The sequence below is a fragment of the Pipistrellus kuhlii genome, unplaced genomic scaffold (genome assembly GCF_014108245.1).
Source record: "Pipistrellus kuhlii isolate mPipKuh1 unplaced genomic scaffold, mPipKuh1.p scaffold_m20_p_1, whole genome shotgun sequence".
In the NCBI taxonomy this organism is placed as follows: domain Eukaryota; kingdom Metazoa; phylum Chordata; class Mammalia; order Chiroptera; family Vespertilionidae; genus Pipistrellus; species Pipistrellus kuhlii.
Window position 1 is genome coordinate 301,357 of NW_023425404.1, and position 22,285 is coordinate 323,641.

At 54.5% G+C, this 22,285-nt stretch overlaps 1 protein-coding gene across 6 annotated transcripts in view; it reads left to right on the forward strand.

The window, feature by feature from the left end:
- Window positions 1-22,285, forward strand: part of TTC7B (tetratricopeptide repeat domain 7B) — a 177,888-nt gene that overhangs the window by 1,016 nt on the left and 154,587 nt on the right. For all 6 annotated transcript variants that reach the window (XM_045572917.1, XM_036428670.2, XM_036428371.2 and 3 more), the window contains exons 2-3: window positions 18,821-18,975; window positions 21,278-21,446. In XM_045572917.1, the coding sequence (XP_045428873.1) occupies window positions 18,821-18,975; window positions 21,278-21,446 (324 nt within the window). The remainder of the gene's footprint in view (window positions 1-18,820; window positions 18,976-21,277; window positions 21,447-22,285) is intronic.

Genomic DNA, 22,285 nt, shown 5'->3' on the forward strand with positions numbered 1-22,285 from the left:
CCCGCTGCCTGGACTGGTGCTTGTCCCCAACGAAATCCAAATCGCATCGGAAAAGCCCGTGTCCCAGCATCGCCACCCCGCTTGGTCTTATTTGTTTTGGAAGCAAGTGCTGTTGGTATCTGCTTGTCTGTTGGCACCTGCCAAATCCACAGGCCCCGGCGGGGCGGACCGGTGAGAGGGCAGAGGTTTTGTCCCGGCTCACCTCCGGCTTCCTGAGGCCCGAACAAAGGCGTGAAGGAAGGAATGCATGAGGGACAGCGCTGCACGGAAGGGCAGCCGCACTGTTTCCGACCTTCTCACCTCAAAGGACCCGGACGCGGAGAGCGGATGTCACATGTCCTCTTCAGGAATGGCTCACGTGTGTGCTTTTCATGGTCTTCTTGCCTCGAAATAAGGACTGGTTGTGCGTACTCTCGGCCGCGGGAGCCCCTCCCCACCATGCTCTGAGTAGGTTTCTTCCTGGGCGAATGCAGGTGTCAGGACCGAGGCAGGGACATGGAGGAGGCCCAGCCCTGCCTGGGCTCAGCCTGCTGGGGGGAACGGAAGGATCGATGCTTTGCGGTGAAGCCATCACCGGAGGGGAGGGCGTTCGGTCCCGTGGGCGCCCCTGGCAGTGGGACCCTGTCCTTCCTGGGAGGCCCTCGGGCGTGTCCTTTCGCCTCTCCTCTTCTTACCTGCAGCGTTTTCTCGTTTCTTCTTGGAGTTGGGTTTGCTTTGTCGCTTCCCAGCTACGCGGGCAGGTAATACCTTGAGGGTGTTGGATGACCACGCTAGGATTAAACGGGTTCATTGGTGAGGCCCCTGGGTTTTTCCCGTGAGAGCCACTTGCTTCCTGCTTTATTTGCTCCTTTATTCAGCCAGCATATGCGGGCCCACCACTGGCCAAGCCCCTAAGCTGGTAAGCTTACCCTCCTTTGAGGAGTCGGACGATAAATACGGGAATTGATAAGTAGGGTGCCTTCAGATAGTTTGCGATTTAAAGCAAACAGAGGCATTAACGCAGCTGAGAGGGATGGGTAGGGGGAGAAGGGCGGCTCCAACCACAGTGGTCTCTGGAATGAGGGGGAATGGGCTTCCCACCCTCAGTGGATAGAGCGTTAGCCTGTGGACTGAAAGGTCCCAGGTTCGATTCCGGTCAAGGGCATGTACCTTGGTTGCGGGCACATCCCCAGTAGGGGGTGTGCAGGAGGCAGCTGATTGATGTTTCTCTTTCATGGATGTTTCTGCCTCTCTATCCCTCTCCCTTCCTCTCTGTAAAAAATCAATAAAAAATATATATATTTTTTTAAAAAGAAATGGGCTTCCGGTGCCATGGGCCTATCTGACCTTCACGGCCCTCTGGACTCGTCTCCCTTCCCGGGGCCTTGTCCTGGGGCCTGAGCCACCGTCATTAATGGAAGTGAGTTGTGAGGGGCATTGTGGTCCATGGGTCTGAGTGCAAGGCTGGTTTTGGGAAACTCACAAGAGAGAGATTCCTGCCCCAGAACCCACATGGTGGGCAGCAGCCATGGATGGCAGAAGGTCACCAGACCTGAAAAGGTCTAAGAGATTGCTCAGGAAGATTTAAAAAGAGAGAAGCAAAGAAAAAGATGAAGTAGAAACAGAATTATTGTGGCCACTCCTTTGGGGTTCAGAGAAATGTTTGAAGGAAGTTCTTTTCCTTCCTTTGGCTGATAGGGGCTCCCTTGAACCCGTCGTGGGCCTTCCTCCTGGCCTTGGGGGCATCAGCCCCTCCTTAGATCCTTTGGACCTCAAGTTCTGGGCGGATTTGAGAAAATCCTTAAGCTAAAGCATCTATTGCTTAGAATAAGGAAAGTGAGTTAATGCCGTGTTTATAATATTAAGATTATCCGAGCCCGAGTATCCTCATCTTAGAATGGGGATGAAAAGCCTACCTTGGGTCCGACTGGTGTGGCTCAGTGGTTGAGCGTTGACCCATGAGCCAGGAGGTCACAGTTTGACTCCCGGTCAGGAATCAGGTCCCACGCCCAGGCTTCAGGTTTCGGGCTCGATCCCCAGTTAGGGAGTGTTCAGGAGGCAGCGCATCGATGATTCTCTCTCATCGTTCGTTGATGTTTCTGTCTTTCTCTCCCTCTCCATTCCTCTCTCTGAAATCAATAAAAACATAGATGTAAAAAGAGGGGGCAGTTAATGGTGGGCTGGCCGCAGGGTCTCCTTTGGAAACAAGGAAGAGGTTTAACTGAGAGTCCCGGGTGAGACGGTGGCTCTCTGGTTTAGAATGACCCCCGGGAATAGCAGTCCCCTGCCCTCAGACACCAGGACCCCCGTGACCCTCCGTCCTGACCTTCCTGGGGCAATCACCCCGCTTTCAGATCTCTGTCCTGTTGTAGGACATGCTTTTGTGGCAGACCATGCAGCCTGATTTTTAAATTCAAAACACTCACTAATTTGACAGGAACAACGGATGGCTCTCAGTGGGCATTGGAGCTCATGGTCACTGCAGTCAGGACGGAAGGGCTGTGACCTGTGGCCTCACACAGAGGGGCCAGGCCTGCTCAACGTTCCCCCCAGCTCCTGTTTGGAGGCCTGTCAGGCTCTGAATGGGGAGGGAGGAGGATTTCTGACATTCCTTCCCTCGATCAGCCCCCCCCCCCCCTCCCCCGCCTGGAGGGCCTCCTGGGTCCGCTCACTCACCTGGTTATTGTCTTCCCTCCGGGGCTGGCGCTGGAGGCTCTCTGCAGGCCAGAAGCCTGCCCGCCTGGCAGGTCTGGTTCGGATCCTCCCGCCTGTCCTTGCTTCACAGGAAAGATTGTTTGCCTCAAAGAAGACAATCCTACATTGTCAGAACCAGATGGGACCTGAGAGACCACATTGTATAGCCGTTTTCTTTTCATATACATATATATACATATATATATATATATATATATATATATATATATATATATGTATGTATGTATTTTTTTTAACCTAAGTCATTTTCTTTCTTTTTTTAAAAAAATATATTTTATTGCCGGGACCGGTTTGGCTCAGTGGATAGAGCATTGGCCTGCGGGCTGAAAGGTCCCAGGTTCGATTCCCGGCAAGGGCATGTACCTTGGTTGCGGGCACATCCCCATTAGGGGGTGTGCAAGAGGCAGCTGGTCGATGATTCTCTCTCATTGACGTTTCTAACTTTCTATCCCTCTCTCTTCATCTCTGTGAAAAATCAATAAAATATATTTAAAAAAATATATATATATATTTTATTGATTCTTTAGAGAGAGGAGGAGAGAGGGATAGAGAGCTAGAAACGTCAATGAGAGAGAAACATCGACCAGCTGCCTCTTGCACACCCCCTACCGGGGATGTGCCCGCAACCAATGTACATGCCCTTGGCCGGAATCGAACCTGGGACCTTTCAGTCCGCAGACCGACACTCTACCACTGAGCCAAACCGGTTTCGGCTATATATATACATACATATATATACACACACACATATATACATACATATACATATATACAATATATTATATATACATACATATATATATTATTATTTTTTAATTGATTTTAGAGAGAGAAGGGATGGGGGGAGCGTGAGAATGAAAACGTCGACGCAAGAAAGAAAAATCGATTGGCTGCCTCCTGGTGATCGAACTCGTAGTTCTTTGGTGCATGGGATGATGCTCAGCCCATTGAGCCACACCGTCCAGGGCTGTATAGCAGTTTTCAAACTGTGCTGTGGCGGAACCCCACCGGAACATGCTTTTGGGTCCTGCTGGCTGGTGGGCAGGTCTCACTCCCTGGAGCAGTACACTTCTCAGGAAAGTTTCCCTTGAAGGGACAACTCATAGGCTCAAAAAACAAAATCCACGGATGTAGTTCAGCCTCCCCATCTGACAGATGAGAATACAGGTCCCGAGAGGGAGGTGTCTTCCTGTAAGCCACCAGCCAGCGAGTGGCAGAAGCAGGCAGCGTGGGTCCGAGGTCTGGCCCCAGGGTTCAGTTGTGTCAGCGTGAAGGGTGGTTGGCTCTGTGGTTTCCTAACCAAGAGAGTAACTTCATTGGAGAAACCCTATAGGTACTGTGTTGCCACACCCCTCCCCTCCCCAAATCCCTTTTCTGAAACCCTTGGGGCCACCTATGTTTCAGAATCCAGAAATTTTCAGCCCTGGCTGGTGTGGCTCAGTGGGTTGGGCATCATCCCATGTGCTGATAGATCGCCAGTTCGATTCCCGATGAGGGGACATGCTTGGGTTACAGCTTAATCCCCGGTTGGGGGCATGCAGTAGGTAGCTGATCGGTGTTTCACTCTCACATTGATATTTCTCTCTCTTTCTGCCTTCCTCTCGCTCTAAAAATTCAATTAACATTATTTTTTTTAAAAGAATGCAGAAATCTTCAGAATAATGGTACATATTCCGGACGTTATGTGACACTCCCAGTGGGGTCCGGGGCAGCCCTTCCTAATAAAACACATCAGTATTTTTGTATCAAAACATAGGAACATCCTTGCAAAAGGGACACATAGCCTATAAATAGCAGCATGTTGATTCAGTTGAGGTTTTGCTGCCCAGTAAGTTAACAGCTTTTGGTTTTTAGAGAATTCTAGATTTCATAAATTATGGATAAGGATTGTGAACCTGTAATAATAGTGACAAATTTGCCCTAATTGGTTTGGCTCAGTGGATAGAGCGGACACAAGGGTCCCAGGTTCGATTCCGGCCAAGGGCATGCACCTTGGTTGCGGGCACATCCCCAGTAGGAGGTGTGCAGGAGGCAGCTGATCGATGTTTCTCTCTCATCGATGTTTCTAACCCTCTATCCCTCTCCCTTCCTCTCTGTTAAAAATCAATAAAATATATTTAAAAAAAAATAGTGCCAAATCTGTAGGGTAGTTGTAAGGACCGGATGAAAAACGAAAACAAAAACCACCTAACTGTGTTTAAGAGGCTGTTGGCTGCGTCTCATAGTGGTGGGTGTGGTCTCCCATTCCCCGGTTCAGGGCTGTTTGCCCTCCTCACATCGCCTCCCTGGGCACGTGCCTCGCCTCACTGTGGTGACCAGCCTCACAGGACAGGGATCCTGGTTCTGCTTTCATGAGCCATTGGGCTCCAAGCCCATCCTTGGCGTGTTGTGTTGATCGGCCCACAGACTCCGAGGGGAGGCCTCTGAGCTGGCACAGGCCTCAGGAAGGAAAGCAGGCGGAGGGCCCAAGTGCAGGCGAGGACTGCCCCTGAGAAGTGGTGTCCTGCAGGGACGGTGTTTACCTTTGGGGCTGCTGCCATCCGGGGAGTGTCCGCTGGCCGGTGGGGGGGGGGGGGTCCCTGGTTGTCAGCCCAGCATTTTCCACCTGCACTCATCTTCCTCCCTCCTGACTGCGCCTCCTGACAGAGAGTTTGTTCAACTTTCTTTTTCTTTTTAAAAATACATTTTATTGTTTTTTTACAGAGAGGAAGGGAGAGCTAGAAACATCGATGAGAGAGAAACATTGACCAACTGCCTCCTGCACACCCCCCTACTGGGGATGTGCCTGCAACCAGGGTACATGCCCTTGACCGGAATCGAACCCGGGACCCTTCAGTTCACAGGCCGACACTCTATCCATTGAGCCAAACCGGTTTTGGCCGAGTTTGTTCAACTTTCAGCCCCCATCTGCCATGTATCATATGTTTTATTGGAGGTGGGCTCTCGGCCTGCCCCCTTGCCTGTGATTGGTTGAGGGATGAGCCTGTGCCTTAATTTTAGCCAATGAGATATGTACATTTGCTCTGGAAGGGGCTTCTGGGAAGGATTTACTCATGGTTAAGAGTGACGTATACTTGCATAAGAGGGAAGAGGGATGGCCCCGCCAAGGTGGCTCAGTGGTTGAGCTTGGACTTATGAACCAGGACTTATGAACCCTGCTTGATTCCTGACAGTGGCAGGTGCCAGTTGGAGGGAATGCAGGAGACAGCCGATCCATGATTCTCTGTCATCATTGATGTTTCTGCCTCTTTCTCCCTCTCCCTTCCTCTCTGAAACATACTAAAAAAAAAAAAAAAAAAAAAAAAAGAAGAAAAAGAGGGAAGGAGAATGGTCCTCTGGAAATGGTTCATGGTTTTGAGGCCTGGAGCTGCAGCCATCGTGAGTGCACCCGGCCCAGGGGTGAGGCCGGCCTGGGGAGAGTGGTGGCACAGAGACAAGGAGAACACGGCCCCCCGTCACATCGCCGACCTGCCCTGGGCTGCCTGTTAGGAGAGATAATCAGCACCTCCTGGTCGAAGCCGCAGAGTCAGGTGCTAGGCCCTCCCTTGCTGCTGAAGCCATTCTCACCGGTGCACCGTTTACTTCCCCGGAGTAACTGCCGGGCGGTGCCGCACCGGGCACTCGGTCAGGCCTCCCCTCCCGGTTCACCCTGACCTCACGAGGGTGGATTCCTGCCCCCCTGGGTGACCTCACGCTTGGCAGATGCCGCCGGGCTGCAGGCCTTTGACTTGTCTGAGAAGCCAGAAAGGGAGAAGAGGTTTCTCTGAGGCATCCCCAGACCATCCCCATGGGCCGCCAAGCCAGGGTGAGCAGAGTCTGGCAGATGGATCAGACTGCGCCACAGAAAATATAGAGAGAAGCCACAAGCCACAGGAAACCTAACGGCCTGGCTACAGCCTCTGCCGCCGTCCGGCGTTGTCTGTCCCTGCTCTGGTGGAGGTGCCAGAACCAGACAGAACAGATGTGTCCCGGTCCTCTCAGAGGCCTGCCAGGCCGGGAGCCGGAGTCCCGGCCTCTGTCCTCTGCGTGCCCTTGTGCACATCACTTGATCCTCGGGAACCTTAGTGTTCCTGACGGCACGGGTGCTAAAATAGTGCCAGTGGGTACGGAGGATGAATAAGCATTTCTCCAGCGTCTGCTGTGCACTGGACTCTGGACACGGACGTTTGCACGGGCCCCAGTCCGTCACCGGAGCAGCTGCAGGAGAAACGGAGTAGACTGAGGCTCGGAGACATTCTTTGAGTTGGAGCCTCGCCCACTTCTGCTTCTACTTCCACCATTCCTCCTCTCTCACTGGTGTTTTTATAAACTCGCTCCATCTCAGAATCGCCATGCCGGCTTGTTAGAGTCCAGGTTGCCCCATGTCTAGATGCAGCCGGTGGGGGGTGAGCTGCTGGTCCGTGGACATGCTCGGAGGAGCCTGGCCGTGGGAGCCTGGGCATCAGGGATTCTCAGACCTCTCATCCTCAGGGGTGAGTCCCTGGGTCCCAGATGAAGGCTAGAAATCTGCATTTTTGTTTTCAAAAATTTTTGTTGTTGTTAATCCTCACCCATGGATATCTTGCCATTGATTTTTGGAGAGAGTAGAAAGGAGGGCTGGGGGACAGGCAGAGAGAAACATCGATGTGGGAGAGACACATTGATTGGTTGCCTTCTGCACGTGGCTGCAACTGGTGTGTGCCCTTGACTGGAATTGAACCCGGGACCCTTCAGTCCGCAGGCCGCCGCTCTGTCCACGGAGCCAAACCAGCGAGGGTGAAATCTGCATTTTTAAAGGAAGCCTCGGGTGATTTGTGTGACCAGGCAGGTCTGGAAGCTGCTGCCCTCGACCTCCATCCTTAGCATTTAATGAGCACCTCCTGTGAGGGGAGCCCTGTACCCCCCAAAAACACGGAGTGAACAGCTCACCTGCCACAGGAAGCTTACAGCTCAGAGCGGTCACCTGGGCCGCTCCGCAGCTCAGATTCCCAGGCTGGGCCCGAGCGTCTGCTTCAGGAGGTCTTAGCGGGGCTGTCCACCAGGAAGCAGGATTGTTCACCAGGTGGTTGTGGCACAAGGTCTTCCGGGAGCAAACTCTGGCCGTGACTGTCCAAGGCGCGGGGCAGAGTGTGCCCCTGCAGCCTGCGGGGAACAAGGCCGCAAGGAGCCCCTGAGTTCCCGGGGCTGAGACCAGGGTGGGCTTGTGTGGCAATGGGTGAGGCCTGGCAGGGAGCCCCGAGGAGGGTCTTGGGGGAGAGTGGCTGTAGGGTAACTGACTCATCTTAGTTGTCCTGAGACTTTCGTGATTTTAACCCTGAAAGCAAGGCCCGCATCCGGGGGACCCCCGCCGTCCTGGATAGCAGAACAGTAGTTCGCCCTGTTAGGCAGAGGGAGGTGTAGCAGAAGCCAGTGCACCTGGCCATGTCAGACCCGGGTTCGATTCCTGCTCAGCCACTTACTGCTGTCCGGCCTCGGATGAGTTACTTATCCTCTCGGAGCCCCACTCTCTGTTGCAAAGGTTGTTTTGAGGAGTGAGTGAGATAATGAAGTTTCCAGCACCAGCGATACCGGAAGCAGCCCTGAATCAGGAGTATTGTGTGTGGAAGGAGGGTGTCCTGCTATTCCGTCCCTCACAGGGAGAGGGGAAGCGGGCAGGATAACAATAAGAACCAGAACAGCAGAGATGTGCTGAGGGGTGGGGTTCCTGACCTGCTGGACTGTGATTGAGGCCTGAAGCTGGGTCACAGGACTAGTAAATGCACAGCCAGGGCTTCAACCGGCTCTGACAGCCATCCCTGAACTCTGCCAGCCAGCCATTCACCACTCCAGGGAGCCCGGCATGGGGTGCGGAGGTGTGTAAGGAGGATGCAAATGAATGAGACCCCTGGGACGTGGGCCTCGGAGACAGGGATATTTGTACTCTCTTGTTTGTTAAATCAGCACCAACAATAACATGTTTGGAACACAATAGGCACTCGAGTCATTGTTCAATGGACAGCTTGGCCTCTGCCCTTAAGGAGTTGAGTTGGATTCATTTGCTCATCAAACACCTACTGAGCACCTCCTGCGTGCCAGCCCCTTTCCCGAGGACTGTGAAGGCAGAGGTCACTAAGACCGTCCTTGTGCTCAAATCCAGCACCTAGAGACGTGGCATACATGTCATCAGGCGAGGGCGGCAGAGGGACGAGGGTACGGAGGCCCACTGGAGGGCGTGCCCACCAGGGCATGGTTCCCCATCTCAGTCTTGGTGTTGCCCTGAGGGTGACTGGCCATGGCCCTGCCTGCAGGACTCCGCGTGAATCCTGGCTGTGATGGATTGCTGTTTGGGCTGCCTGACTGCCTGTGACCTCGTCCTGTTTCTGGTGGAACTGGAGGGTGGGCACTTGCTGAGTGGCCTTTTCAGGACAAGATTCCGGTCCCTCTGCTGCCCTTCCTTGTCTCTCTTCTCCCCTCGCGTACGGCTGGCTCAGCCCCTTTGCTGTGAGCCCTGGCTCCCGTGGGGACCTGCTGTCTCTGGCCCTTGCAGCCAGCCTTGGAGGAGTGCCAGCCGGTGAGGGGATGCTGGCAGGGGTGCCAAGCCCAGGGACCTGCAGGAAATGCCACTTTTCTCTCTCCGGCCACCGGGCCAAGGGAGGCAGCTCTGTGCTGAGTCTCTGTCCTGAAGGCTGGAGAGGTAGGTCTCCCAGGCCCTTCCCAGCTGTCCACTCCCTGTGATCGCCTTCTTCCTGCCCCTGCCCCTGCCCCTGCCCCTGCCCACCACACACACCAGTGTGTCTGGTCTCCCTTCTGCCTGGAGTCCCACTTGGAGACATGCCGCAGGCCCAGCTCAGACCTCACTTGCTTCCCACACCCTCCTGAGTGTACCTGGGGGTCCTTCCTGTCTCCCCTCAGACCACGCCTCTCGAGGGCAGGGACCGGGCTGGGGCTTTGACTTTTCAAAAAGTGGTCTGTGATCGTGTGGGTGTGCATTTAACTTGCCTGTGTGGAGCTGACTTCCGCAAAGAGCCGTTTCCCAGCCTCCTGGGCCGGCCTGATAACGTGCCCCCTGCCCCGCCAGAGTCACTTCCTGCACTTCTCGCTCTGGGGACAGGCCCAGCCAACAGCAGGCTGACGACTTCCCAGCTACCTTTCCTTTCTTTGGGCTGGTTTCTCCAGGGGAAGTATGTATCTATGTGTGTGTGTGCGTGTGTGTGTGTGTGTACGTGTGCAGGCGCACATGTGTGGCCAGGGCAGCAGAGTGACTGTCTTCTGTCCCGCACATGACTCTCCCGTCCCCGCCTGCCAGCGTCTGCATGGTGTGTGGACATGGGAGGAGGCTCTGGCTCGAAGCCTGGACTCCAACTACCAAGATTTTCTCAAAATATCATTCCTGCCAACTTGTCTTGAGCTCTTTAATCTTTGACTTTTGCCATCTTTGCCTTTCAGTCAAGAATTCCAAAGAGCCAGGCCAGGTCCTCCCACTGGGTCAGAGTTTGAACTGAGGTGGTGGAGGGGGAGCAGTGAGGCCCTGAGGCGGAGATGCCGAGGCTTGGGTCTCGCTCAGCAATCAAGCCCCCCCTCACCCCCCACATCCCTCCGCCTGCACTGGCACCTCCGGGAGGGGCTGAGTCTCCAGAGGCGAAGGCACTGGGTGGGTCCCGTCCGTGAAGGAAGAAGAGAAGTGCACAGGGAACACCTGCTCTGCGCCAAGCAGTCCGGGTAGAGCATGAATGTGAGGACGAGAGGATTGACGTCAGGGCCAGGTGGTCCGTCACAAGGATTTGGCTTTCACTTTGGATGAGATGGGAGCCATTGGGGGGGGGGGGGTTGAGGGGAGGGTGACATGATATCATTTACATTTTACATCAGGTATGGGGTCCCTGGCTAGCTTGGCTCAGTGGATAGAGCATCAGGCTGTGTACTGAAGGGTCCCGGGTTTGATTCCAGTCAAGAGCACATGCCCGGGTTGCAGGCTCAGTTCCCAGTAGGGGGCATGCAGGAGGCAGTTGATCGATGATCCTCTCTCATCATTGATGTTTCTATCTGTCCCCTCCATTCTTCTCAGAAATCAGTAAAAGTATATATATATATATATATATATATATATATATATATATATATGTATATATATGTATATATATATGTGTATATATATATGTATTAAAAAATCAGGTATGGGGACAACTAATCGATATTTTCTAGTTGCAGCGTGTGTCCTTCTCAGGAGAACATTCTGGAGCTTGCCAGTGCCGGTGCCTAGTTACACCCAGCTCTGCCTCCCCACTGCCCCCTCCCCCTGCTGCCAGAGGTGAGCCCCCGGCCTTGCTGGCCCCTTACACTTGGCGACCAATGACTGCAATGGCACTGCCATTCTCCCAGTCTGTTTGGATCCCCACTTTCCAGAATGCCCATCTCAGCTGCTCCTTTCCCTTCTGAGACCTCTCACCTCCTCTGGATGCCATCCTGTCTCTCCTCGCTCATGACCTTGCCTCATTCTTTATCGAGGAAACAGAAACAATTAGGAAACCCGCTCATTTCCGACCCCTGCTTCCCCCCGAGGTTTCAGTTCCTTTCAGAGGCCACAGCCCCTCCTTCCCTTCCGCTTGGAATCCCCTGTCCTCACCCTCTCAGGGTGTCGCTGCTACGGCTGTCTCTTCTCTCTCCTGGCCGCGTCCCTGCCTCCCCCCTGCAGCGAGCACCGAGGCCTGGACTTTCCTGCTGAACCTCCATTAACCGCCCCTGGCTGCTCACTGCCGCCCGGCTGCCCGGCTCCCTGATCCTCTTAGCAAAGCCTCTTCGGGCTCGCCTCTGTCACTTGGGCATCCCGAGACTTCTGATGCCAAGGTCACCCTCTGACCAACTAATTGCCATGTGTAATGACTGTTTGTTCTCTCCTCTGCCTTAGGAGTCAGTTGCTATTAACCCACTGGAGCTCTCCCTCTTTCGGAAACTTCCTAACCTTGGTTTCTGTCACAGAGACGGCCCTGGGTTTCTCTGCCTCGGCCCCCTGCTCAGTCTCCTCCACCCACTGACGAGTTCTGTACTTGGATGTCGAATGCCATTTCACTTGGTCAGAGCAGAACTCTTGGTTTTATTCCTCCTCGCCTCCGTCAATGGCAGGATGGTGCCACTGTTCACACCACGTGCAACCTGAAACCCAGAGCTCATCTTCAACCCCCCTCCTTCCTCATCCCCAATGCATTGGCTTCCTGTTGTCCTGGCACGCATCTGCTGGTTTAAAACAAGGCAGATTTGTTTTCTGACAGTTCGGGGGGTCGGCGTTGGAAATGGGGGTCTTGTTGGGCTAACATGGGCATCAGCAGGAGGCTCTGGGGAGGCTCTGCCCAGGCCTTTCCCAGCCCCTGCAGGCTGCCCACCTGCCCTCGGCTCACGGCACCTCCTCCATCTTTAAAGCAAGCAGCTGAGTATCCTCCAGTGTCTGTGACCACAGCTCCTCTCTGACCCGGTCCTTCCTGCTTCCCTCTTCTAAGGACCCCCCTGTGTCCTCCCAGATAATCCTCCCACGGCCTGGTCCTAAACTTAATTATGCCCTGGATTCCAGCAACTGGGACATAGACAACTCTGTTTACTGCACCTTCAGTCCAAACTGCCCTCACCCAGTCCCTTACTCCCTTTTCACACCGTTTCTTGCCTCACCCCCCTGTCTGTGTCTGTCACCTCTCACCAGATTGCCACAGTGGCCTTCTAACCATTTCTGCTCTCGCCTCTGCCTGGCTCCAGCCTCGAGCTCATTCTCCTCACGACAGACAGGGAGCTTTTCCAAACCCAAATCAGATCATTTCATCCCCCTCCTTAAGCCCCCTTCATATCCCAAAGATGATGCCACACTTTTTACCACAAAATAGGAGAATGTCAAGGTCTGCTTTTACCCACCTCTCCGACTGTCCCCACCCCAATGGCTCCCTCTGCTCCAGCCGCCCTGGCCTTCTCGCTCTTCCCGGAACGCACCAGCTGTGTTCCCACCCCAGGGCCCGCCGCACGCTGAGCCAGTGTTCTCCGCTCAGCCATTGGCACGGCCGACTCAGTCTCACCACCCACGTCTCCCTGGAGGCTCTGCCTGGTTTGACCACCCATCTCGAGTGGCCGTCCAGTCACCCCGTCGTGCGTCTTCTCCGCACACCCTGACCTCTGTCCAGCCTTTTCCTGTTGGTCTCTTCCTCCCACCTGCCTAGGCGTGTAAGCGCCATGAGGGCAGGGACCTCCTCTGTGTCAGTCCCTGCTCCAGGTCCCGGAGCTCACAGCACGGACTGAGTGCTGGCTGATGTGTGTGGGCAGAGTGCTTCGAGGAACACGATTCGCTCAGGCCACAGGCCAAGAGCGCCGGGCAGAGCTTCTCCAAGGTGACCCTGAAATGCATCCCAAAGGACGCCCGGGGTTTGGGCAGGAGAAGGGAGGGAGGAGAGCACGCCCAGCCAGGCACCTCAGCAGAGACAGGCTGCCGTGGCCTGGGAAGATGCTGAGGGCCGGAGGGTGTGTGCCTGAGAGGCTGGTGGCCCGGGACAGCGGGAGATGGGCTGTCGGTGGTAACCACAGACCTAAAACTCCTTCACTTGGAATCACTTGGTTCCAAGGTGATGGACTGGGTCCTCTGGGGGCGGCCAGCCAAGCTGCTCTAGGGTATTTTTTTTTTTTTAATTACCTGGTTGTTTTGTGTAGCTAATGAAAGCATGTGGTAGTAACGATCAAACATTTAAAAAGTATATAGTGGCCCTACCTGGTTTGGCTCAGTGGATAGAGCATTGGCCTACAGACTAAATCAGGCGTCCTCAAACTTTTTAAAGTGGGGGCCAGATCACGGTCCCTCAGAGAGCTGGAGGGCCGGACTATATGAACTACTAATTCCTACTGTAACACCTCGGCTGCGCTCACTGCCCAAAAAACCTGGCGGGCTGGATCAGACTCCTCTGCGGGCCGCATGTGGCCCGTGGGCCGTAGTTTGAAGACCCCTGGACTAAAGGGTCCCGGGTTCAATTCTGGTCAAGGGCACATGCCCTGGTCGTGGGCGCAGTCCCCGGTGTGGGGAGTGCTGGAGGCAGCTGATGAATGATTCTCTCTCATCATGGATGTTTCTCTCTCTCTCTCTCTCCTTTCCCCTCTGAAAGCAATAAAAATATTTATTTAAAAAATAGTATAGAGTGCAGGGTAACTGCCTCCTGCACTGTCTCCGTGCCCACTCCTCCTTCCACAGAAATGACCACTCTTTGGACTTCCCCAGGGCCCTTTTAGGGATATGCTGTATATCTGCATTTTACAAAAGTTTGCTGTTGGTTTTTTTACACATAATAGTGATTTACTACTGTACACTCTAGTTGGGGTTTCTGTCTCTGAGGTTGTTGTCTACTGCTTATAACAAACCACCCCAAAACCCAGTGCCTTAGAACAGCCAGCTGTTATTGCTTTCATGATCCTGGGCTTGCCAGGGCTCACTGTGTCCTTGGGCAGCCGCGGGGCAGCTCAGCGTCATCACTGCCCTGGGCTGGGCTTCTCACCTGGCCGCCCTGCCTCCCAGGCCCAGGCCAGGCCCAGGCCAGCCCGAGCATGTCCTCATGGAGGCCGCAGGGAAGCAAGAGGGAAGCAGAAGCAGCTAAGGCCTTTGCCACGCGCTGTGTGCGTCAGACTGGCCACTGTCCTGTGATCAGAGCACATCACGTGGCCACGCCCGGGGTCCGTGCGAGAGGCCACAGAGCATGTGGACTCAGGGAAGCTGAGGACCCGGATCTGGGAGGGCAGTCCGGCCACCACAGACTTGTGTTTAGATCTGTTCCTTAGTGTAATGGGAACACTGTGTCCCATCGCATGGGGGCGCCGTAGTCCATTTAGCAGGACACCTGCTACCTGTGTCCTCTGCTGCTACCAAGAGACAGAATGTAGGGAACATCCCTGTCTGCCCATCTTCCTGCTCCGGGGGCACCGTCTGTGGGACGAGTTGCTAAAACTGGAATCTCCGGGTCAGATAGTTCAGATACATCAATCATTTGGTATAGATGTTGCTACATTGCCCTCTGTAGACGCTCATACTGATTTATGCTCCTACCTACAGCCTCTGACGGTGTCTGTTTTGTGTCAGCACTCCCTGCTGGGCGGGGGGACGACCAGCACACAGACGCTAAGATACCTCTGAGTTACCTGCGACATACAAGAGGCCCAATGAGCCAGGGGGTGGAATCACCGAGGTCGCCCTGAGCCTGAGACGAGAACTGGGCCATCTTTGCCCGGTAACAAAGGGGCCGCTGAACCAGTTCCTGCTTGAATAGGGGCTTGTTTTTTCCTCTTGGATCGGAGCCCCGGCAGGAACGGCTTGAATAGGCCTCGCTGCTTCTCTATGGACATCCAAACCCAGTCCTGGAGGCTTTTTTTTTGTGTTGATATCAAGTACTCCCTGAAATAGAGCAGAAACCCTAACTTTCTCCCCCTCCGTCATCTGACCGAATCTCTGTGTGCCAGCTGCTTATCCCACAAGGGAGAGGGCGGTGAGGAAGGGCCAGTCGCCTCAAGTGACAAAGGTCACAACCCCTCCTTCCCTGGGTGTACGGGGGAGGCCGAGGCCGCCTGGGCACGGCCCTGCGCCAGCCGCCAGGCTTTCCGGACTAGGGATTGTCTGTCTGGGGATGAACCGGGGGACCAGAGACTCCTCTGGGGCCGAGTCCCATGCGGATCTCAGGAGTGGTCTCCATTCGATGCCAGGCTTTCTCTCGCTAAAAGTCACTGGAGAGCTGGTTTCTCAGCCTCAAACCCCCCAAAATGTTTGTGGGGTGGGGGAACCCAGCCCTGGGCACTCCTGTGCTTCTCCAACCTGGAAGGTACGTCCTGCAGCTCTGCCTGCCGCTGTGGAATGCCCAGTGTGCCCGGCTGTGCCCTCCTCGGTGCCTGGGCAGGGGGACAGGAAGTAGGGGAAGAGATACTGAGGCTGAAGTCTTCCACGAGGCAGAATTCTGCTGCCGGTGCCCCCGTTCCCTGGTGCCAGCAATCCGAGCGCCGACCTGGTTTGTTACCCAGTTCTCAGGGATCACTCTTCTGTTGCCTGATGTCTAGTGTCTTGAAAATTGTTTTTACTTAAAAATAAATTCTGTCGCGCCGAACAGACTGTCAAATTACAGCGGGAAGACTGGGGAGTGTTGGGGAGATAGGGAAGTTGATCAACCAAAGGACTTGTATCATGCATAGAAGCATATCAATGGACACAAGACACTGGGGGGTTGTGGGGGGAGGGATGAGGGCATGTGACAGGGGGGTAGGGGAAGCTGGGGGAAGGTCAATGGGGAACAAAAGGGAGATATATGTAATATTTTAAACAATAAAAAAAATGTACCACTTCCTCTAGTTGAAAAAAAAAGAAAAAATATATATATTCTGTCATGATTTTGTGGGTTTCTGATGGGAGGCTAAATTTGGTCTGTCTTGGCTAGAAGTGAATGCCTATTCTTACCATTTTTTTTAAAAAAATATATTTTTTACAGAGAGGAGGATAGAGGGATAGAGAGCTAGAAATGTCGATGAAAGAGAAACATCGACCAGTTGCCTCTTGCACACCCCCTACTGGGGATGTGCCCGCAACCAAGGTACATGCCCTTGACCGGAATAGAACCTGGGACCTTTCAGTCCGCAGACCGATGCTCTACCACTGAGCCAAACCGGTTTCGGCTATTCTTACCGTTTTGATCCTCTTTTATTTTATATTTAACTCTTTAATCTGAAATTGACCCCGAGGTGTCTTTTCCCCGTGCGTCCCACTGTAGCTGGGCACACGATTGGGCAGTAACAGCTGGCTAGGCGGCACCCTTTTCTTCTGCTGCTAGTGGATTCGGCCTGGGAACCCAAGAGGTGCTGGGCAGGTGCAGCCAGTGCTGTGGTCAGGCGCCGAGCCTCTGTCACCGTCACCGTCACTGTCACCGTCACCGTCACCGTTAGCTCTGAGCCTCGCAGCCTCGGTGTCATGGCTCTGCATGAGCTCCAGGCTGTGGTGAAGATCTCTGCCTCCTGGTTGGGAGAATGAATGGCAGCAAAGTCACTTTTATTTTTTTTAAATTTCTTTATTGGTTATGGTATCACATAATTGTCCTCATCCCCCCATTCCCATCCCAAACCCCTCCCCACGTATGCCCACCCCCTGTTGTCCAGGACCACTGCTTAGGCTTACATGTCCTTTGGTTGATCTCGAAATCACCTTTTTGCAGGGGATTAAAGAAAACAGTTTGCTTGAGATTTTAATTGGAGCCTGTGAATTAAAAAAAAAAGTCCAAAAATGACTTTGTAGTGGCCATGCTGAATTTCAGCTTAGACTGTAAGCTCTTCGCCCGGAGCCTGCGGCTCCTTCCAGAATGAAGGAACCGATTCTCGCCTACATGGCGGGAAACTCCCACGACCACTGCCCTCTTCCTCTCCCTGCCCTCGATGCTTCAGCTCTCACCCCTCACTTACGAGTTCCCCCAAACAACCAGGCTGTGCCACGCCTCTGCACATTCTGTTCCTCCTGCCGGAATGCCTTTCCCACACTTTCCACCGTGAAACACACACCTGTCACGTGTGCACTGTGTTGGTGTGTAACAGTCAGATCCCGCTGTAGCAGTGCGTCTTGTACGCCTTTCATACCGGCATGTGAATGCCCTGGCACTCAGCAGCAGGCCTTTGCCTACCCACCTTCCCCCCAGGCCCTAGATTTCCTTATTCGCCGGGTTTCCGTTCTGGGAGGAAGCTGCTAGTTACCTTCAACCCCGACTGGCGCTGCGGCTGGTCCCTCCCCTGGGTGACCCTGGCGTCCCCGAGCCCCCTGCAGGCGTAGCTCTGTGGTTTGCTGGTGGGCGACCTCGCTGTGGTCCTGCCTGATGTCCTCGCGATTTCCTTTTTCTTCTCGGACAACTAAAGAACCTTTGAGTTCAGGTCTCTGCGTTAACTCAGCCCGTTCTGGTGTTGCTCAGCTCCTCCCAGGGCCCTCGGCATCATCTCTGGCAGGTCCTTGCTGGCTGCTCAGGACTCAGGCAGAGGCGCTGCTGGGAACGGGAGGCCCGGCAGCTTCGGGTCACTGGGCGGAGGGCTTGGGAAGGCTCCCGGTCCAGCTCTTGGCCTCTGGAGGCCCGGCCCCCGCGTCTCAGTTAACTCCGACTGCACAGGCCTGTCTGTGGTGGTTCCTCCAGGGCCGGCATGCTAAAGCCAAAGTCCCTTTTGGCCACTCACTCCAGTTGGGGTTCTTTTTTCTGCGCCCCAGTGGTAACTATTAGCGTGGCTGTGAGGTTCATCCCTCCAGACTTTTAAAAGCTGCTTTTCTATTTGAACACCGTTAGGTTCTGTCCCACCACAGAGGAAAGAGCCGGGCTCAGGCTGGGGTACCGGTTGTTTGGGTTTGTCCACAGCAGCGTGGATGTGTGGGTCCCAGAGAGTCGCGCTGGAATGAGCGTATTTTTATTGATTTCAGAGAGGAAGGGAGAGGGAAAGACAAAAACACCAATGATGAGAGAGAATCATTGATCAGCTGCCTCCTGCACGCCCCACACTGGGAATCAAGCCCACAACCCGGACATGCGCCCTGACAGGGAATCAAACCGGGACCTCCTGGTTCATAGTTCGAAGCTCAGCCACTGAGCCACACCAGCCCGGGCTGTTGGTATAGTTTGGACTTTTACACAAAAAACAGACTGCCTGCATTCAGGTTGTGTTGGCACAAGCTCGTTGGAAGAATCTGACTGTACGAGACATTCTCCCGGCTCGTATCCGTGTACTAGGCCATAGAACACGGCAGGGCTGGGAGTTCCACTGCGTGGCTCTCAGGAAAGGCCTGGGCTGGGTCCGGGGTGTGTGTTGTAAAGATCAGACCGAATGAATCACAAGACGGCTTTATGTTTTCCCACTGAACCGGAGCTCTCTCGTGTCACTGTGCCCGTCTTTCTAGATTCCGTAATTTCCTGACAAAAGAGGACAGTGCTTGAGTGCCCCCCCTGTGTCGTCCCCCCCTCCCCCCGGGTTTCAGTGCCTACACCGGAACCTTCTTTACTGCCCGCCTGAGATGGTGCCTCTTGGACCCTGTCTGAGGTTATGAGGGTCCAGGTGGAACCTCGTTGGGAGGGTGGAGCAGGGGGGTCCTGAGGCCCGGGGGCGCTCCCAGCACACAGACCACCCCTGGCCCCCACTCAGCCTCCCGTTTCGTCCTCGGCAGATGACATGGCGGAGCTCCTCCTCGGGGAGTCGAAGCTGGAGCAGTACCTGAAGGAGCACTCGCTGCGGCAGGGGGCCAGCCCCCGCGGCCCCTGGCCCCAGCTCACCGAGGTCCGCAAGCACCTGACCGCCGCCCTGGACCGGGGGAACCTCAAGGTACCCTGGGCCTCCGGGGCGGGGAGGCCGCGGGGAGGTGCCGGCCCGCTCTGAGCTGCATGTCTCTGCGGCTCCTGGGTGGTCCCTGGGCCGACCCCCCGGGTGGCGTCCCCTGCGGGGTTGGGGGGGGGGGATTCTGGAGTCTCTGATGCGAGCCTTCAGGGAGACGCTGTTAGCAAGAATGGCACTGCTCTTCCCCAGGTGCCTGGAGTAAGCTGTCATAGGTGACCCAGAGCTCAGCCTGACGCCCCGTCCCACTGCAGGGAACACGTTAATCAGGAGTGCCCCTTATTACAGGGTGACCAGACGTCCCGCTTTAGGCGGGACAGTCCCGATTCTTAACAATTTGTCCCGCGTCCCGGGCGTTTTAAAAACATCTTTTTTAAAAACTTTTTTAAAAAAACGCCACGGGACGCGGGACAAATTGTTAAGAATCGGGACTTTCCTGCCTAAAGCGGGACGTCTAGTCACCTTACCTTATTACCCACTTTCCTGCCTGAAATATGTGGTCCACGAATGCCCCAGCCCGCTGTGCCCAGAGCGGTGCGGGGTTTCCTGCTGGGGAGGGCGGGCCCGGTATGGGGTGCAGAAGGGAGCCAGGCCCAAACTTCCCTCGCCTTCCATCACCGAACCGGACCCCAAACCTCCTCCTCCCCACAGAGGAAGCCTTGCTCACCTCACTGCCCTGCTATTCATCTGCCGTTCTCCGTTCTGTGTAGACTCAGCTCTCCGCCTCCCTCTCCAGCCCTCCCTCTCTGGCTTCCTTTGGCTCCCCATCCAGCTCACCTTCCTTTGCCCTGCCCCTCCCTCCCTCCCTCCTCTCCAGGGCAGCCTGTCCTCTCTGCTCCCTTCCCACAAGAGCCTGGGAGCGGCCACCGTGGCTGGCACAGCCGCTTCGCCATGCCCTGGCCGGTTCCCTGAGCCGTCCACCCTGGCTCAGCTTTAAATCACAGAACCCGTGCTTCTGGAAGCAGGAAAACCCAGCCTTGTATAGCTTAGCCTCCGAGGGAAGGCCTGGGAGATAGATCTGTCTCCTTATATAGATGCTGGGGAGCCTCTTCTTCCTCTGCCGGGAGGGGGGCAGGGGAGCCCGCAGTCTGAGCCGGTGGGCGTGGCCTGGGGAAGCCGACCACCCTGCCTAGATGGGCAGGAGAGCCCATGGGGGCCCCCGGCTGGGAGAGGGCCAGGGGCAGTGACCACAGTGGGATGGAATGGCTCGGTGAGGAAAGTCATTGGAAGGAGCAGGTGCTGATTTTTGCACCGATTTAGAAAGCCTCTCTCCTCCGGTCATTTAGGTCCTGCCCAGTGCAGTGGACAGGACCCCCGGGAAGCCCGTGGGAGCTTCCTTTATAAAATATATATATATATATATATATATATATATATATATATATATATTTACTGATTTTTTTTTTTTACAGAGAGGAAAGGAGAGGGATAGAGAGCTAGAAACATCAATGAGAGAGAAGCACTGACCAGCTGCCTCCTGCACGCCCCCTACTGGGGATGTGCCCGCAACCAATGTATATGCCCTTGACCCAGAATCGAACCCGGGACCTTTCAGTCCGCAGACCTACGCTCTACCGGTTTCGGCGGGAGCTTCCTTTTTTGAGATGGGTGCTTATATGTTTTGTTCATAAAGTATTCTTCTATTTTTGCCCCATTCCAGCTGAGCTGCCTTAGGGAAGTGGTCGACAAACTGTGAGCCACATGCAGTTTGCCGCTCTTGACTGATGAGTTTGCCGACCGCTGCCTTAGGGGAACCTCAGGGTTTCTGTTTCGTTTTGCGACGGCTTCATTGAAATATAATTCACCTGCCATCATCGACCCATTTAAAGTGTACTACTCAGTGGTTTGGGGACCATTCACAGAGTTGTGCAACCTGCACCTGAATTTTGCAACCTTTTCATCACCCCACGAAATACCCCTCACCCTTAACAGGCTCCTCTGTTCCCACCGTCCCAGCCCTAGGCAAACACTGGCCTACATTCTGCCTACAGCTTCCACCATCCTGGCCATGTCCTGTGCAGCCGGGAGCCTTTCAAACCGGCTCTTCTTCCTCCGCAAAATGTTCCCAGGTTCGTCTGTGCTGAGGCTGTGTGTCACTCCCTCCTCGTCATGGCCGAGTCACACTCCACGTGCGGCTCCACCACGTTTGCTTATCCATCCTCGGTGGGTGGACGCTTGGGCTGCTTCCACGTTGGGCTGCCGCAGAGCCATCTCGCTGTGACCGTGCGCACCCCGTTTCTGCGTGGGGAGCCCCAGCTTTGCGGTAGCAGCTTTGCTCTCCTTTTCCTTCCAGTCAGAGCTGCTGCAAGAATCCAACCTGATCATGGCCAAGCTGAACTACGTGGAAGGAGATTACAAGGAAGCGCTCAACATCTACGCGCGGGTGGGCCTCGACGACCTGCCGCTGACGGCCGTCCCGCCCTACAGGCTGCGGGTGCTGGCGGAAGCCTACGCCACCAAAGGTGAGGGCCGCGCCGTCCGTCCAGGGGGGAGGGGGTCCCCCAGGGCCGTGCGGTTCAGAGCCAGCAGAGCCTCCCTGGAGCCTGCGGCCTGACCCCTGGGCCCTTGGCTGGTGATGGGCTCCCAGCAGGGCGCCGGGCTGGCCCACGGCGGGCACTGGGTATCGTGCGGCCCAGCAGCACGAGGTCACTGCTGAGGAGAGGAGAGACAGACACCTCAGTCAAGTTTTCCGATAATTAATAGGCAACGTACTCGGGGAACTTTTCTTGGTGATTAAGATGCTGCAGGATATTTATAGGGAGTCTCATTATATGGCCAGTTGGCCATATGGCTGACCACGTTTTCAAATTTTATGCACAGTTAGGATTATTCTGTACATATTGTTTTATAGTCTACTTTTTCACTCTATGTATATATGTGTATAATTGTTTTGCATGACATTAAATATTTTTGAAAAACTTTTTGATATTTCTTTTTTAAAAATCCATTGATTTTTAGAGAGAGTGGAAGAGAGAGAGAAAGACAGAGTATCGATGTGAGAGAAACACATCAATTGATTGCCTCCTGCATGGGCCCTCGGGCTTGGGCTGGGGAGGAGCCTGCAACTGAGGTACTGCCCTTGACAGTAATCAAACCCGGGACCCTATGGTCTGTGGGCCAACACTTTGTAACAGAGCCACACCTGCTAGGGCTTGAAAACACTTTTTAATTGCTGCACAGCAGGTTGCCTTACGGGTATTTTGAACCAGTCGCCTGTGGAACATCTGTGTTGTTTCAGTTTTTCATATTCCCAATATGCTCTATAGCTTTTTTAAAGCAGCTTTATTGAGATACCATTTAC